This window comes from Lichenostomus cassidix, chromosome 1Ab, assembly GCF_008360975.1.
Source record: "Lichenostomus cassidix isolate B80296 chromosome 1Ab, HeHo_3.0, whole genome shotgun sequence".
Lineage (NCBI taxonomy): Eukaryota > Metazoa > Chordata > Aves > Passeriformes > Meliphagidae > Lichenostomus > Lichenostomus cassidix.
Genome location: NC_139481.1, coordinates 7,609,132 through 7,625,520, shown reverse-complemented (window position 1 = coordinate 7,625,520; position 16,389 = coordinate 7,609,132). Strand labels below are relative to the sequence as shown.

General features: G+C 41.0%; 2 protein-coding genes across 8 annotated transcripts; one reads left to right on the top strand and one right to left on the bottom strand.

Moving 5' to 3' along the window:
- Positions 1 to 187: 187 nt before the first annotated feature.
- TCP11L2 (t-complex 11 like 2) lies at positions 188 to 15,486 on the bottom strand. 6 transcript variants are annotated; one of them, XM_085049668.1, is made up of 11 exons: positions 15,352 to 15,486; positions 12,537 to 12,658; positions 10,386 to 10,555; positions 8,990 to 9,125; positions 8,633 to 8,753; positions 7,634 to 7,854; positions 6,609 to 6,745; positions 5,506 to 5,693; positions 4,261 to 4,442; positions 3,359 to 3,531; positions 188 to 2,784 (listed from the first exon to the last, which is right to left on the bottom strand). In XM_085049668.1, the coding sequence occupies exons 3-11, from the start codon at positions 10,519 to 10,521 to the stop codon at positions 2,540 to 2,542; spliced, it is 1,539 nt and encodes a 512-aa protein (XP_084905794.1). In that variant the 5' UTR covers positions 10,522 to 10,555; positions 12,537 to 12,658; positions 15,352 to 15,486; the 3' UTR covers positions 188 to 2,539. The 6 variants fall into 6 exon arrangements, with proteins under 6 accessions (XP_084905794.1, XP_084905799.1, XP_084905798.1 ...); XM_085049673.1 differs by having other exon boundaries at positions 3,359 to 3,528; XM_085049672.1 differs by having other exon boundaries at positions 8,990 to 9,122.
- LOC146442864 (uncharacterized) lies at positions 9,122 to 15,995 on the top strand. 2 transcript variants are annotated; one of them, XR_014849479.1, is made up of 2 exons: positions 9,122 to 9,611; positions 10,172 to 10,392. XR_014849479.1 is itself a non-coding variant. In XM_085049674.1 (2 exons), the coding sequence occupies exon 2, from the start codon at positions 15,060 to 15,062 to the stop codon at positions 15,924 to 15,926; it is 867 nt and encodes a 288-aa protein (XP_084905800.1). In that variant the 5' UTR covers positions 9,122 to 9,611; positions 14,530 to 15,059; the 3' UTR covers positions 15,927 to 15,995. The 2 variants fall into 2 exon arrangements, 1 of the variants encoding a protein (XP_084905800.1); XM_085049674.1 differs by lacking the exon at positions 10,172 to 10,392 and adding an exon at positions 14,530 to 15,995.
- The last annotated feature ends 394 nt before the right edge of the window (positions 15,996 to 16,389 follow it).

The window sequence follows — 16,389 nt, the reverse complement described above, 5'->3', positions numbered from 1 at the left end:
ACATCTTCCGTGTAATATTGAATATTATCTGTACAGCTGGATTAAAGTCACTACTCTACATTAGAGGTGCTCCGGAGAAGTAACAGAAAAACGATCACAACATATTATTTGTGGAGTAATTTATCTTTGGCATTTAACAATGTATTTGCAGTTAAGAAGGTTTGTATAAATGACTTTTCACCACTGATGGTATCACAAACAAAATTTAATGCGTACAAATCCTCAAATACTTGTTTTTTAACAAAGCTGCTACAGAATGGCATCTTGTTTCACAAGGACAACTTCAGAGTAGAGGCAAGTGCATTTCAGCCACAGTAGCATAAACAGCATGCAACACATGCACATGACTAAACAGATGCAATGTCCATGTTTGAAACATTAAATTAAAACACATTAAACAATCATTTGAAACATAGGCCATGCTATAAAATGCCCTTTGCAAGTCACCTTAATCACCAAAACCCCCCAATGAATGCTATCTTTTGAATATTTACTGGTAAAAACTAGTATGACAGTTTTCCCAGTTCATTAAAGAGCTATAGTTTCATATTTATTTGTACAACAGAATGCATATAAAATATTGCAATAAAAAGTTCATAATCATGTTTGTAATCACCTTCAAATATTCATAAAATCCTCTTTTGGCTGAAGCTCAAAACTATGTAGGTATTTCTAAAGATGTAGCAAATCCCTAAGATTCATTCCCCATACCTGCTTTTGAAATGCATTCTCTTGATGATTTTGAATTGCCTACTAAAATTTCATATTCATCTGAGCAAGCCTGGCTTACCTAGTGGCACAGTTATTATATTCTAAGAGTTCCTTTCTTGCAGGTTTTCCAAGAAACAGTTCCCTTTAAAATATGTGTTCATCGTTATTTTGTGCAATGCTTTTACAAGGGATAGAACAGAAGTGCACTAGAGAAATTTCTCTAAAAAGGCATTTCGAAGAAAGTTTTCCTTAACATGTAGATGTGACCAAAGTCCTTGGACACTGAAGAACAACTGACTAGAAGTAATTTCCTTTGCTATAAAGGGTACACAATCCTGTAAAAATGGACTACAAAACCACAGTGCTAATAATGCCCAGGATTTTTTAGACCTTTATGATAGACACAGTAATGTACACATACAATTTGTGTGACACATTAAGCTTTTACAGGTTACTTCTGTCTCTTCATAAAAAATAGATTGTAATATAAAATATTAAAAACAAGCTATAACTTGTACCACACTGAAGTTTTCTATATATGACTTCTCAAAAGGAGTATTATATGGTAATATATTAAAATATAATTTTCAAGTAAATTACTCAATTTCATAGACAAGAACATGTCTATAATATGTATTCCAGCACTATCTAATCCCACTAATCTGAAATATGCAAAATAAAGCCTGTGTAAACTTAAAGAAGTTCACTTCCACATTTCTCAATTTCAATCCTATTCATTTTCTGTATGCAAGATTCCCAATGCCTTGAATGGGAACTAAGTCTTGGGGCCAAAGAAATTTGAGGAAAACGGGAGCATTTCTCACAGACTCTGTGAAAAAGTGAATCTAATAATATTTTCAAAAATTACTAATTACTGGGGTTCTTGCTTTCAGGACTAAAGATATCCTATGAAAAACTTACATTCTGTTGGATACCCTGAAAGAGTGGTAGTTCTGTGGTACACTGTAAGGTCAGTCTTAAGTGCTTTTGGGAACAAAGGTTAGAAAAACCCAACTCAAAAATACTTAATACCCATCCATTTAGATCAAAGATCAGTACATAGACATATTAAAGATCTGTTTGACCTGCACTGAATAAACAAAATGCTTATAAACATTATATACAGAAATTTATTCCACCCCCCCAAAATCGTGTTTCTAAGACGTTTATCATTAATCTCAATTACAGTTGAGAAGTTCTGAATGATTCCTACTTGAAGTGGTGATTGCTGCCTCTGCTGTAACTGCTATCCTGCAAACAGCTTGTAACACTGGCATTCCTTAATGGAACAGAGGCAAAGTTCTGGGTCCAGTAACTGCAGGAGTACCTGAACTTGGCCTAGCATGAACCTGGGTTTGGTTACTGAAGCAGCTATGCTACACTTTCTTCCCAAAGTATTTTCAGAAACATAATTGTTGTCTGAGATGTTACTCTACAAAATACAATGTAAGCATAGTACATTTTATCTACAGTTGTTTTGTCATTTCATAATATGCATTCCTACATGTAAATATATTTGAGTTGAAGAATAACATTGTTTTGATGGTGGCAAAACACTAAGTACTTTGCCAGCTCTTTCCCACTGTGAGTCACAATAAATGTTTGCTATGAAAATTAATAATTCACTGGCTATTACAAGTGACAATCCATTAAACAAGTATTTTTCTGTTAAAATATATATATACTTTGACATTAATTTCTTTACAGTGAATTTCAGAAACTATCTGTATACATTTTACAAAACCTTTTTCCATCAACAGTCACTGGAGTAGGCTGTTCTTAGAGATGTGACCTCCCCACTGTCTTGGAAGATAAAAAAGGTACATTTTTAATTGCTAGATGTTTCTGCTTCTGTTTTCTCCATCGCTGCCTCAGGAAAAAGCAGTTTTCTAAGTATGTTTGCATAGAATGGTCCATACACTTTTTTATTGAAGTTCACAATGCTTGCATACTGAGATCCAAGAAGCTCCATCTCTCTCTGAATCACAGAAAGGCCTCCTGGCATAGTAGGCATGCACTTCTGAAAACTTGGAAGAGCAAGCAAGCTTCTCAAGAAGAGCTGGATTCGTTTGTCTGAAATAGAATGGAAAGTATGCTCAAAACAAATGTAAACCCAAGATGAAGCCACAGTCACTTTGTAAGCACCCTGCACATGAGCACAGCAAAAAATCCAACAATGTAAGCAACAACTTCCCCAAGACGGTGACAGGGTGGGAAACACTAATGTAAGCTTCTTAAATTTGGCCACTGCAAGGTGGACACAGCATAAATCTACTGCAACAAGTTACATTACCTAATATGAAGTAGACTCAAAGGAAAAAAAAACCCCATAGGTTTAAATCCAGAACAGATAGAAAGGAGACTGAATAGCACTCGTTTTTCTAAATTCCTCTCCAAAATACTAGGTTGCCTAGGCTTGTCTCTACAGGCACTTCTGGAATTATTTCTAGCTGTGACTAACCATGCTCTGCAGCATACCAAGAACACCATCTCTAAGTAAACAACATTTCATTAGTCTTAGTTCAGCCTTACCTTACAACAGTAAGAAAATGGTTTTAGAAGATAATTAGACAGCTGATTAAGTTTGCTGGAAGTAAGTTTATAAACAGACACATACAATATGACAATTATGTAGTATCTTACTAACCAATCAAGGAACAGACAGGATTATTCTTCTCAACAATATGAGCGATTTGACCCATTAAATTACTCTGTGTTTCTTCACTAAGAGTGGGAAGATCTCTTTCACTTAGAGACTTGTTCACTGTGCTGCAAATCTGGACACCAATAGCATTCAGAGCCTCCTTCAAATCAAAACTTCTGGAAGAAACAGAAAAGCATTAAATTCTGCAGTTTCTGTAGCATAAGTTGTAAAGTGCCCTCACTTGTCTCCTTTCCCTTTTATTTTCAACCTGCTCTCTGCAATGAGGGAATTTTGAAAAGCTTTCATCTTTTGCTGCAGATTTATGTATATCTACAGGATATACATACAGATACAGGAAAATCTCTGTGTGGAAGATAAAATAAGGACCTAATTGTGATTCAAATGGGAAAAATATTTTAAATGTTGCAGCAGTGACACCAGTTCACTTTGTCCATGTGCCTAAGTGTTTTTCTGGGCCACACACATAGCACTTCATGAGAAAAAGCAGAGCGGAAAACTATTTTAGAAGACAATCACATACATCAGACTTGCTTGGCAGAAGAAACAGGCAGCCAAATAACCTGAACTACCTACAAAAAATTTGAAGCAACTGGCAAGATAATTTAGTGAATGTATTGCCACAATCTCTCCAGTATTGGGAGTATATGAATGAACTTTTACTACTAAGCTCCAAAATCTGGACATTAACATCATGATTAAGATTTCATTAAAATCCAGGATTGAAAACACATGTCTAACATATAGTGGACTTGTATTGTAAAGGGAATAGATAAATTAAAATTTGGTATCTTCCTAATAATAAGTACTGGATATGACACTAGAATTGCTTCCAACTGTTTCCTGTCCATAAAAAGAGTTTAAAAAAAGAGTAAAAAAAACCTTACTTCTTGTTCATGCCTTCAAGAAGAGGAAGGGAGATCCTTTTCAGCTGCTCAGCAAAATCAGGCACATCTACAATTGCTGCACCCACCATGTTGTTTGTTATGAGAGAAACACAAGCTATGATTTTTAATTGATTGAGCTTTTCTCTCAACTCCAGAAGACGAACTTCATCTGTTATTAGAGTCTAGAATTGAAACAGCAATACTCATTTAGGAATAGGGAGAGTGACAGGAAAAGGACATATCTAGGATGCAGTCATGAAGCATTACTATTTTTAATCACAAATACACAAAGCCAGAAGAGAGAGCAACTGAAATACCCTAAATATATAGTACAGCATGAAGGGGCATTATGTACAAGTACCAGGAGTAAGCTTGTGGTGGGAAGACAAGTAATGCCTTCAGTGCAGAGGTAACTGAGGACATTGCATCTTATTCCTCATCCCTGCTGACAAATCTGCAACCAACAGTTCAGTCCATGATGTGGAATGCCCAGAGGATCCAGAGGACATTGTAATGACCAGTGTTACAGACAGAATAGTCTTCTGGATTTGTCTGTCTTTTGAAAAAATGCCAAGATTTGTAACTGATGGATAATGATGAACACCTGTGCTTGACAACCACCAGTTCAACCACCAGAGCAGGTTCTGCAAGCAATACAAAACTTGCTACAAGCAAAAAGCCAGCTGATCATACCAAGAACAGAAGTCATTCCCACAGCAAGATGTAGCTGGAGTTAATTTTTGGTTGTAAATAGTTCATCCTAACCAAATACCTCCACAGAGCAGCACAGGGGCATTAACATCTGACTGCAGTTGGTAGCAATTTCATAGTGTGGCAAGCTATGAGTATCCACCAGAGGATACCTGTGTGGTGCTTGTTCAGAACTCTTCACAAGAAGGTAAGAAAGTGGTGTCTGTTCCTGCTGCTGTTAGGAAAACAGGATGCTACAGTCAGTTCTTTTAAAAATACAGAGAACCAAGTACTGTCAGTACAAGGCCCAACCTTTGACCACAGCCAAGACTGCTCTTAGGGTGGAGCTGGTGAGCTATGATTGGAAAGAGGGAGAACAACCTTTACCTTGTTCTTTTCTAGTTGTTGAGTTGCTCATCTTGAATTTTAAATTTACTGTGCAGAAATTTGAGTGCAAGAAAATATTCACTTACTGTCATCAATAGCAGGATTATTACATCACACCAATGATTTCATATAGCTGGTAATCTGAAGACACCAAAGTATACTTCTTACCTCTGGAATTGTTTTGCAGTAATCCCATTGTAACAGTTTCAAGTAGCCATTGTTTAGCACCAGTGTAGGACTAATAATTGGTTTTGAACTACTATCAGCACCAGGGGATGATGAAGACTCATCAGAAATAGATGACAATTCATCTTCTATAGATTCCTTTATCCATTCTGTTGTGAGATTCAGGGCACCTAAGCATTGCAAACAGCACAGATTTACTGCATGCCTTCATCAAAATAAGCACTACCTTGAGAAAAAAAAAGTTGTACACATAAGAGAATTCAACTTAGTGGACTGCTGAGTCTTCCCATGTTAATTCCCTCACTCACTTTCTCCCACAGATCATCTTCTACAGGTCACCTTGAAATTCTGCCTAGTCTGTACAAACCCAGCCACTAATTGTTAGACTTCATACAGTATTTCTAGATAATAAAAGTCTCCAAGTTTGAGTTCCCAAAGGACTTGTTTTCCCTTTTTCAGAGAGGCCACTTCTCATTTGGGGCAAAAGACTGAAAAGCAGAGGTGAAGAAAGATTAAAGCATTTAATTTGTTGTAATAGAGTTTTTCTCAGGCTGCATATATGAACACTGCAGGCCCTACCAGTGGCTCAGGGCTCCCATTTTAAAAGCCCCTGCTCCAGATGTTAGCAAGCTTATTTATTCTTCTTTGAAGACATATTTCTGAACACTGTTTAATCATATTATACAAAACCTGTAATAGCGGATCAAGCTGATTTTGTGTCACCTAAGACGTTTTCTTCAGAGCCTGCCTTTTGTTTAGTAACAAACTGATCTTACCCCTTCCAACTTGCAGGCACACTAACTGTTTTCACATGTTTATTTCACACTAACAACAGAATTCTTGCACACAGAGGAGAGAGAAGTCTTATCTTATGTAGGGCTTCTGCATCCAGACAGCAGAGTCACCATTTGTTTGTTTTTCAGACACCAACAAATCTGGCAAATTAAGTTTATCTGAAAGTTCCCCAGATTACAGATAACAAACTTGATAGCGAGTTAAGCAATAATCCAGTGACAGCTTGCTTCTCAAAAAACTTTTCCATTACTTAGATACAGACAAGAAATTGAATATAGCATGGTACATACTTGGTGTTTCTTCAAGAATTTCCTGGAATTTTGTTCTTTCGTAGTCCACCAAGTTATGCCAGAGGTATGGTCTAAGGCTTTTAATTGTGTAATTTGCCATATCCACTTTCATCAGGTCCAAGACATGGAATATTTGTCTGAAAGGAGGAATTTAAAATTTCACCATTTAATTTAGTGTATTGATTTTAACCAGCACAAGCAAAGTACATGTACATTATCACTGCAATTTAAATTTTGGGACAAGTGAACTCCTTCATTGATATTTCAGAGCAACAGGTATGTTATCTACCATCTGGAATACTTGAAGGAGTAGTGTATTGAAGGCTTGATCTAAGTTAGAACAGGACTAATGTAGCATCACTAAATGCTACAACCCTGTAAAACTAAAAGAAATTTTTTCAAAAACTACATGAACAGGTACATCTCAGCCTAAATGAATAGATTAACTTTTTGGTCACTCTGATTGCATCAAGAGAAACAATCCTTCTGATCCAGTTGCTTTGATCCCTGCATACAAACAGCAGAACAACTACCATTTACTCTTAATATTTCAGTGTACCTAAGGAGCACTGTCTTCTGCCCTGTTACACAAATGTTTTACTCAAGTTCAAGTAATAAAATCTTAAGTAAAGAGTTTTTAAAAACAAAATTTGGCCTTCCAGAGGAAGCATGCAATAAACACTTAAAGACGGAACAGTACAAGTGTGCTGCTTACATTTTGTAAGAATGACCAAGACAGAAAAGTTTCTGAAACAGATGATTGCAAGAGTTGTTGGCTTAGATATTCATAGCTGCCTAGTTTCATCTCAGTATCCTACACCATTCATTACAAAGTAAAATACACAACCTGTCAGTGTGTGTAGCTCATCCCTTTTAATGCTTCAGTAAGTTTTCCTACAGTTTGAGAACAGGTGTTATGCAAAACTGACACAATTTTAGATTTCCTTTACCCCACCCCCCTTCCACTGCTCAGTACTCTTTCAGAGAAGAGTTTTTTTCTCTAAAAACCACATTCAAATACCAACCTCAGTAACTCTACAATATTGTCAGTTGCTTTTAACTGTTTTATGTCATTGTCTCTTATTGGAGCACATAACTTTCCCATAGTGTTGATGATATAGTTAGCTAGCCCAGGAATGTCAACAGCATTATGTTCTGCCTGCTGCCTTATAAGATCCGTATCAAGAACTTCACAAATTTGATTGTGAATCCTGTTTGCTCCAGGAGTCAGGAAGGAAAGAAGAATCTAAAGTAGAGGGGGGGAAAAAAAGGAAAAGCTTATCAATAAAAACCAAATCACTTAGTAAACACACTTAAGTGAAATCTTAATATTAATGTCAGGTGTAGATAGTTGACAGATTATATAGCTGCCAGATTATAACCAGACATTTTACGACTGAACATTATCAAAAGTAGTGTGGAAAAAAGGATTGTTTAACAAAAAAAAAAAAAAAAAAAGCCAAAAAAACCCAGTACAGTTCTGCAGAAATACTCAAAGTCAGTAAAACAAAAAGCAAGTCAACAACTAGACTCCTTCAAAAGCTGGTAGGCTGCCCTGTAAAACAAACATTTACTAACTTAAAATTCTGCAAGACTTACTATTGTGTCAGAATTGAAGCTCTGTATGCTCACCTGTGTGATAATCAAACAATGAAGTCTCAGTAGGCAGGTGCAGTCATGTTTATACTCCTGTACATGCCCTAACCTCACAGCTAAGTGAGCTTAAGTATGTTCTAGAAACAGGCTAGTAGAGGTGTGAAGCTTTGTGAAAAGAGATGACTTTCAACTCATCACTGTGCAGTGAAAGCTGAGTGAACATGTCACTGTGTGTTTGTGGCCATATTCCTGATTAATATAAATACACTACAAATAGACATCTGTTTTCAGTACTGAATAATCATGGCTTCATCTTACAAAAGGAAGAACTAGAAGGTCAGGTTGACTAAGTTAAGCAAACCCTTCAGTGAACTAAGGGACTCTTAGAGTTAAGCTGACAAAACAATAGAGAGAAGGAAGAACATTACCTCCTTAATTTCCTCAAAGAGCTTGATAGCATGTTCGTATTCTGGAGGATCTTCATTCAGTTCCGATTCCAAATGGTCCCAAAATGCCTTGTGTACAATTTGTTTCACTGTGCCTGCAAAGCTGTGGAATAAGTCAATTAGATACAGAAAATACTCCCACCTAGCTTTCATCCTTGTAACTGTTTTACAGGAGGCTGATCACTTGTTGGGTAACACACCTCACCCATATTATACCCTACAACCACATCTTTCTTGGGCTGTGGATTATCAGTTCCCAAAACATGGTCTAGACTGCTCCTTTTATTTCTCCTCTCCTCCCAACACCAGTGCTGCTTTTTGCAAAATTCAGGCTCTTACCTGTTTTGTGGGTAGTCTTCATGTTTTATGCAAAAATTTGCATTTACAGCAATTTCATGAGCTAGAGTCCAGTTTGACAGATTTCTTGTAGCTGCCATCAGTTCATCAAATGTGATGACCTTGGGAGGGCTTGCTGCTGGAACAAACAAGATCAATTCAAGCCAAGTATCTATAGTTGATAAGTGCAATTGAGAATACCAAAACCTAGAAAATATACTGCTTGCTAATTTGACTCTAATACTCTGGAAGAAACAACTCAAGATTACCAAGTCTTTATATCTTCTTAAAACACTAACTCAGGAAACTCCCAGCTTATCAGGGGTGTGTGTGTTTGTGGGGAAATACCACACAAGCCTCAAAACATTTTGGGGAGCAATTTCATATTTCCACATCTGAACTAAGATATCTTTTTTCCTTTAAAACAGGATCTTGCATTCCACAGATTTCCTACTAACTGTTCTGTCAAAGCCACTCAACCAAGAGCATGGGCAGTAAGAGATACCAGATGTCCATTGTAATTCTGAGCACATGATGGCTATATTGCCTGTTGAGCAGGTTCTGAAGTTACTGACCTGCAAACCCCCCAAATTATGATCAGCAGACCTTTCATCTGCTGTGGAATGTAAGTTATACTCATTTTTTTACAAGTTAGTAGTAACAACAAAACAGAAACTCTACATTGGAAAACAAAAGCAAATTCCCAAAGTTTCTAAATCCTCAAATTCAATCATTTAATTTAGTATTTGGGAGACTGGTAACACAGAAAGAAAAAGAGCCAGCTGCCAACTGCAGTTCCACTAGCAAGTTTGTTTTAATGTAAGACATCATTTTCATGGATGTAAGAAGTATGCATAGTCTGCAAATGCTTACAGACACAATCAGGAACCACATCTTAACCAAAGCTTTAGTCATCCTTACTCAAATTATCTTCCTTGTGTGAAAGTGTGTTTTCTGTTTGATTCTGATATTTATGGAAGAAAAATGTGAATACAATATTGGTAACGTAATTTGATACAGTATTACAAATCTGTAAGTTACAGAATTCATTTTTAAGCACAGGGATCAAACAGAAGAAACCCACCCTTTGCACAAAGGCACATCTGTTAGAGTGGTTGGCTGCTACCAATGTCAAGGTTAGGAAATCCATGGTGACACACTTTTCTTACGCTTTCTGGAGGGAAGGAGTGCACAGGGAGACCCCCATGGATACAGCTGCTGCTGGTGTTCCACACACAAGGAGGTGCACTGCTTCACAGCAGAGAGAAAGCCATGCCTCTCTCTTAATACTCTTAAACAGATTCAGAATCTCAGGTTCTACCCACGACAGCAAAGAGAAACAAGATAAGTTAGCCTTATTGGTCTATGCACAATGGAGGTAAGGCTGAAATAGGCTTACATGCTGGGGAACTGGGTTTGCTTGAGGAATCACTGTTAAAGCTCTGCCTTGAACATTCCGAGTCGCTGGAAGAAGCTGTGCTTTCCGAGAGGCGTGAAGAGTCTGAGTCACTGTTCTGCTCATCATTGAGAGGCATTCTGATTCCCTTTACCTGCCACAGGAAACACGACCTGGAAAGACAAAGAATTCCCATAAAACCAGCTCTTGCTTTTATTGTTTGTTTCTCAAAAGTCAGCTACTGATCATTGTATTGTGAATGAAGATCATGTCGTTGCCTTTCCCAAACAGTAAAAACAAAGGGAAGGATCTGGCTTGACATGCAGAATCATACAGTTATCAACAAACTCTGCTTGTTCTGTAAGAAAGCTTTGTATCTTCAGCTGTTTGATACCTTTATGATACCTTAATGCTGGTGACAGTCCATAAATTGGTTCTACTTTAAAAAATGAAAGACGACCCACAGGAACCCCTGAAATGGCTTGTTGCAAGAATTTTGGTAGTTTTCAATGTCCATAAGGGATCTCATGATGTTACCATCCCCCACCTGCCTTCACCAAGAAGAGGTGTTTAGCAATGAGTTTCCTTCCACAAACAGGCCGAGTGTAACCACTGTGAAGCAAACACAGAAGCTGCAGGGGGAGAACAGGCAATTAATTCAGAATATTACATTTCTGACAGGGTGTAGCTGAAAGTCTGGCCTGCAGCTTTAGGTGGGTCTTTGCTCAGAATCAGATCAACCATTACACAGACCCAAAAACCATTCCTCCTATGTGTGAAAGTGGATAGGTTTTCTGGTTTAAGTCGAATGGCAACTCTGAGCCCCTAACATTCTATTTAGCATAGGCAACAACCATCACTGAGAAGTGTTGTGCTTCCCAGTGTTTCTGTCTACATAAAGAAGCTGCTCCCAGGCAGATAATCTGCACTTGCAGAAAATGTGGACAGCTGCACAGTGTGATACAGATGATTAACAACTGCATGACAGGAAGTAAAAAAGATGTTAATAATAATATTAAAATGAGAAGCTGGAAGTCAGCTGTAATTACTACCAAAAGAATTTGACCCAGATACCAAAAGTAGCTGTCCATCTCTGATTATGACCATGAAGCATTCTGTAGTGGACTTTTATGAAGAGACATAGCCTACAATGCTTTCCATCAGCAAATTTAACTAATGTAACTTCATTTACAATTAAACAACATCAACTTCAGTAGGCAGGGAATACCGCACTTTGCAACTGCTGAACTTGGAAAAAAGCCACTTTTGGCAATAAAAGAATGATCTTTGTCTGTACTTATGTGAATCAACATATTGTGGGGTCCTGGGATAGACAAAAGGTAGTGAAAATGAAGTTTTCTTTATGCTGCCACCTAGTTACAGCTCAAATGCAACAGCTAGTTACATTTGGATTTTTTGAGTACCAACTCATCCTGAATAGACCTTTTTAACTTGATGAGCTACTACACTGATGAGCCTGCTAATTGAGATGATTAACATTTCTTAAGTGTATGTTTACTCTTCCTCCTCTCCCAGGAGGAAAGAGGATGCACTTGAACACCTTATTTATGTCAGACTTTAGGCTGGGGTTTTTGTGAAAAAGATTGGTCACATTAGCAAGAACAGCTACCAGTTCATTACTTTACTGGAGAAGCCAGTAAGAGACACTTGACTACAATACAGAGGTCATGAATTCAAGACTTGCAGCATTACCTATGATCCTTAACATCATGTTCTCTTATTAGAACAGCAATTTTATATCTAACAAGCAACTGATATTTAAATCAGTATTGACTAAGCAAGACTGAGTTTCAAGAGAACCCAAAAAACCCAAAACACTGAGATATTTTAGCTTGGAAATTGTATTTAAGTTACAATTAGAGATGAGTGACTTATTAATGCTACAAAAGAGACAAACTATTTCAATTAAATGTGTTACAAATTTCAAAGTTAGTGCTGACCAGAAACTAGTTGTGACAAACTAGAACATACTCAAGGTTCTTCGTGTTGAACTGCTCACTTAATTACAGTAACACTGCACAGAGCCTACGAAGTTTTTACTACCCTCCAACTACTTTTTTTATCAATATAAGAACACTGTTTCCAGGTTTTAATCTTGTACAACACCTCTTTATTTACATACAAATAACTAACCTCCAAAAGATTAATGTTGCAGCACGTGGTCCATGGAAAGATTGGATTCACGTTGTTAGTAGTGCAGTGGCCCAAAGTCTTGCAAATCACTTGTCTAGTATGAGCACTTCAAGGTGTGTCTACTGCTCCAGGTGGGGTGTTAAGAACATGGAAGAAGGTAAATCACCATTAAAACCCCCAGTATTCTCACACAATTTACACATCATCGTTTCATGAACTTCCTCTTACCTCTAGGTATGATAAAGTTAATAAATATTCAGGTTTGCAAGGTGCTCCTGAGAGAAGCACTAAACCAGCCATGTAGGCAAGTCAGCATTGCCGTTTTCCACCCCAGTCTTGATTTCCAAGATCAATGTATATAGATTTCTAATTCTACCTTAACCACTTAAGTCCTTAAGCACTAGTCCCAGCAAAGAATCTTCTGGCAACAAATACTTGCACTTTGAAGAGGCCCATGACATTTTGATGTATCAAGACCATACCTGCTCCTACAATATCTGCACATATACAGACAGCAGAGCTGTCAGTGAAGTGCTTCAGGAGGCTTCATTTAAGTAAGAAGTTTCAAGACTGCAACAGGAGATGACACACACACAAAAACACTGCAATCTTTTGCCATGCTAAATACACTTCCTGGTAGAATGCTTCAAACACAATGGGAAGGAAGAATGGGTGTACTCTGCAGATTCAGAACATTATTGCTAAATTCTAAGTTTAAAAGATAAACACATCAAACTAAACACACATGAATATACAAGCAGAATCTGCAGGTGCCATCTAAAACACTTAGGCAAAAGTACAGTCATTGAGCATATGAAAGGGAAGTACAAACCAAAAAAGGCATTTCTAATTAGTTACAACAATAGACAACTGAGTCTCAGTTCTTGCTTTATAGCCTACACTGGAAGAGCTGATTTTCCTTGCACTTTTGTAGACAGCAAGCTCTCATTAATAACTAATGGCCAAGTTCATATAGAACTTTAAATTAGTGTAATGGCCACATAAAAATATTTCAGAAAGGCCATTAGCCTTGCAAGATCTCTTTGTAACTCACCATCTTGGACAAACAATATCATCTTCTTATTTATTTTCTCATTAGTTATTACATAATAGGTTGTTGTTTTAATACATAAATTGATATCCTACCTGTTGTATTAAAGGGTCAGCCCGGGGTTACAACCTGTTTTACTCTGATGTATTAATGACTACCCATGTTTACATTTATATTAGGTTGGACACCATCACAATGGGCTTCATCACACCATCTGCTTTCATTCGATCACTGTAGGGTTTTTTAAGGATAAACTCTATAGGACACCAAGATAGAAGTACCTTCTAAATGTACCAACCCCAAGATTCTAGCTAATTTAACAATGAAGAAAGAAATTCTCATGTTTCTGCTGTTTAGACAGTTGAGGATTATTCTTTTTAGTAAAAAGAAAATGAATACAAAACTGTAGATACTTAAAGGCATCTTGCTCTTAATCAGTTACCACATCACCCAACTCAATTCTTCATTTAGAACTTATCAAGACTGCAAGATCAGGTTGGTTTTAGAGGACACAAGCACACTTTTTATTCCTGAAGGTTTGCTTTAGAAGTTATTTTATGAAGCACCTTGGGGGAGGAGGGAGAAGACAGTTTCACAGTTTGTTGGTTTTTTTCTTCAGATACCATCTTCAAGGAAAGACTTTCCACAGCCCTGCTTTGTTCGAAGGAAGTGTGCCTGGGCACAGAGACTTACGAGTGCTCTGTCCAGTTTTACCACTATAAAGGGCTTAACTTTGTTTATTCTGCTGGGCTCACATTCTTACTATCTTCAAGCTGGCACCGACTGAATCTCATTCGGTCTCGAGTTTCCCTTTCACTGACTCCACCTCTGCCAGCACTCACGGCACGAGAACAGAAAAGAGCCTTTGTTAAGTTACTTGCATTTCCTCCCGCTTCGTTTTTCACAGCTTACAGCCGACATTTCTCCCCTTTAGTTTTCCAGTTCCACAGCTCTTCCCTTGGAACAGACACCTCGTGAAAGCTTAAAAAACTGCACGGGCGAGAGTGCGATGCGGCCAAGTGTCCCGAGCGCTGCCCGCGGGAGTGACCTCCGCTGGACAGCTCGGCGATGGACGAGAGGCCGCAGCCCCGAGGGGAGCCCGGGGACACCCTGCCCGCTGTCGGCCCCGCGGGGGGAGCGACACCGAGGGGAGCGCCGGCTCCTCCTCTTCCTCCATCTGTTTCGCTGCCTGTCTCCTCCCCCGGCCCCATGTTTTTAACAGTTAGCAGAGGCAGGAGTTTGGCACTCGCCGACCAAAACAAACAGCGTTTCCAAGGACGGGCCCGGGGGGAGGGAGGCCGGGGGAGAAGCGAGGAGGGAGCGCTCCCTGTCAGCCCCAGAGAGGGCGAGCCCGGCCGCTCGTCCCTAAGTGCCCCGGGGAGGTGTCGGGGTGTCCCTGCCCTGCTCACCGGAGTGCGGGGACAGTCCGCGGCTGCGGCCTCGGGACGGATCGTCCTGGCCCAGACCGAGGGATGGCGGAACCCCAAGGCACACGGGGCAAGGGGAGCACTGCGGACCCAGGGCAGGAACTGCGAAACCCACCTGCTGCAGCGGGTGTCCCACCGGGGCAGCAGAGCGACGGGCCACTCCACACCTCCCTGCCACCCGCACCGCGCAGGAGGGTGGCAGTCCCCGCGCCAGCGCTGACCCGGACTCACCCCGCGGCTCATCGCCCGTGCGTGCCCGGACACCCCGCCGCGTGTCAGCTCCGCCAGCCGGCCGGCGCAGCCCTGCCCTGCCCCGCTGTCCCCGCCGGTCACTCACCGCTGCCCTGGCCGTCCTGCGCGGCGCTCGCCGGGGCCGCACACAGCCCCCCCGGTTTAAAGACCCAGCCCGGACTATTAGTGTCTTCCTCGGGCACCTCCATTCTGACCGCGCAGGGGGGGAGGCGCGGCACCTTTTCCTGCCTCCCGACGGCCAGTTATCCCAGGCGCTTGGGTCAGCCTCCGCTTATCCCTGTAGAAACTGCCCGCATCTCCTCATTCTGCCTGCGAACGGGCACTGAGCGTGGAGAAATACGAGGCGACATGGACAGACGCTTGGGCGGACTCCCCCGCGCCGGCAATGGGCCGCGCCGGCGTGCGGGGGGTAGGCCGGGGGCCGGGCTGGGTGGTGTTTACGGAAGGGCCCGGCCGGCCGGGATGGCCCCGCCTCAGGGACGGGACAGCGACCCGCAGAGTGGAGTGTGGGGAGAGAGCAGAGCTGCTGTGCTCCGCGGGGACGGAAACACCGACCCACAGAGCTGCAGTGTGGGGAGAGAGCGCCTGTGCTCCGCAGGGACGGGAACACCTCAGGCCGTGCTGCCCGCCGCTGTGCACTGCGCTGCAAAGGAGCTTTAAACACGCTTTCCCGGCCCGGTTTCCTCACTCTCTCGCTCGGGGGTAGTCAGGCGCCCCTTCCCGCGCCATCCTGGCCCCACCGCCACCCTCACAGCTCAGCTGCAGGGGAGCGCTCGGGCCGTGCCGGGTTAGTCACCCTTCGCTCAGGGCTGAGGTGTCCGCAGGCCTGCTGAGCGCCCGCTGAGGAACGCGGCACGGGGCAGCGCAGCACTGTCATTATACATGCTTTGCTCATTGCTGTACTGACCTCACGCACTGGGCAGCTGCACGCACCCACCGGGCCAGCTGTACCTGTCAGGGTCATCTCTTGTTCTGTCACCGCAGCTCCGTGCCACCCCTGCCTCACCCAGCAGGAAGCTCGGCGGGCAAAACACCGGCAGGCATGTGTGAGACAGGAGCTCCCTAACGCCGGCCCTGCCGGTCATGCAGACACAGCTCCCTTCCTGCACATCACCTTTAGCAC

What these genes read in the sequence shown, in the direction of transcription:
- LOC146442864 (XM_085049674.1), top strand. Translation starts at nt 15,060, where the DNA reads ATGGCGGAACCCCAAGGCACACGGGGCAAGGGGAGCACTGCGGACCCA.
- TCP11L2 (XM_085049668.1), bottom strand. Translation starts at nt 10,521, where the DNA reads ATGCCTCTCAATGATGAGCAGAACAGTGACTCAGACTCTTCACGCCTC. An exon ending in TCTTTGAGGAAATTAAGGAG is followed by an intron (nt 7,855 to 8,632) that starts GTAATGTTCTTC and finishes CCTCTACTTTAG; the next exon opens with ATTCTTCTTTCCTTCCTGAC. An exon ending in AATATTGTAGAGTTACTGAG is followed by an intron (nt 6,746 to 7,633) that starts GTTGGTATTTGA and finishes TCCTCCTTTCAG; the next exon opens with ACAAATATTCCATGTCTTGG.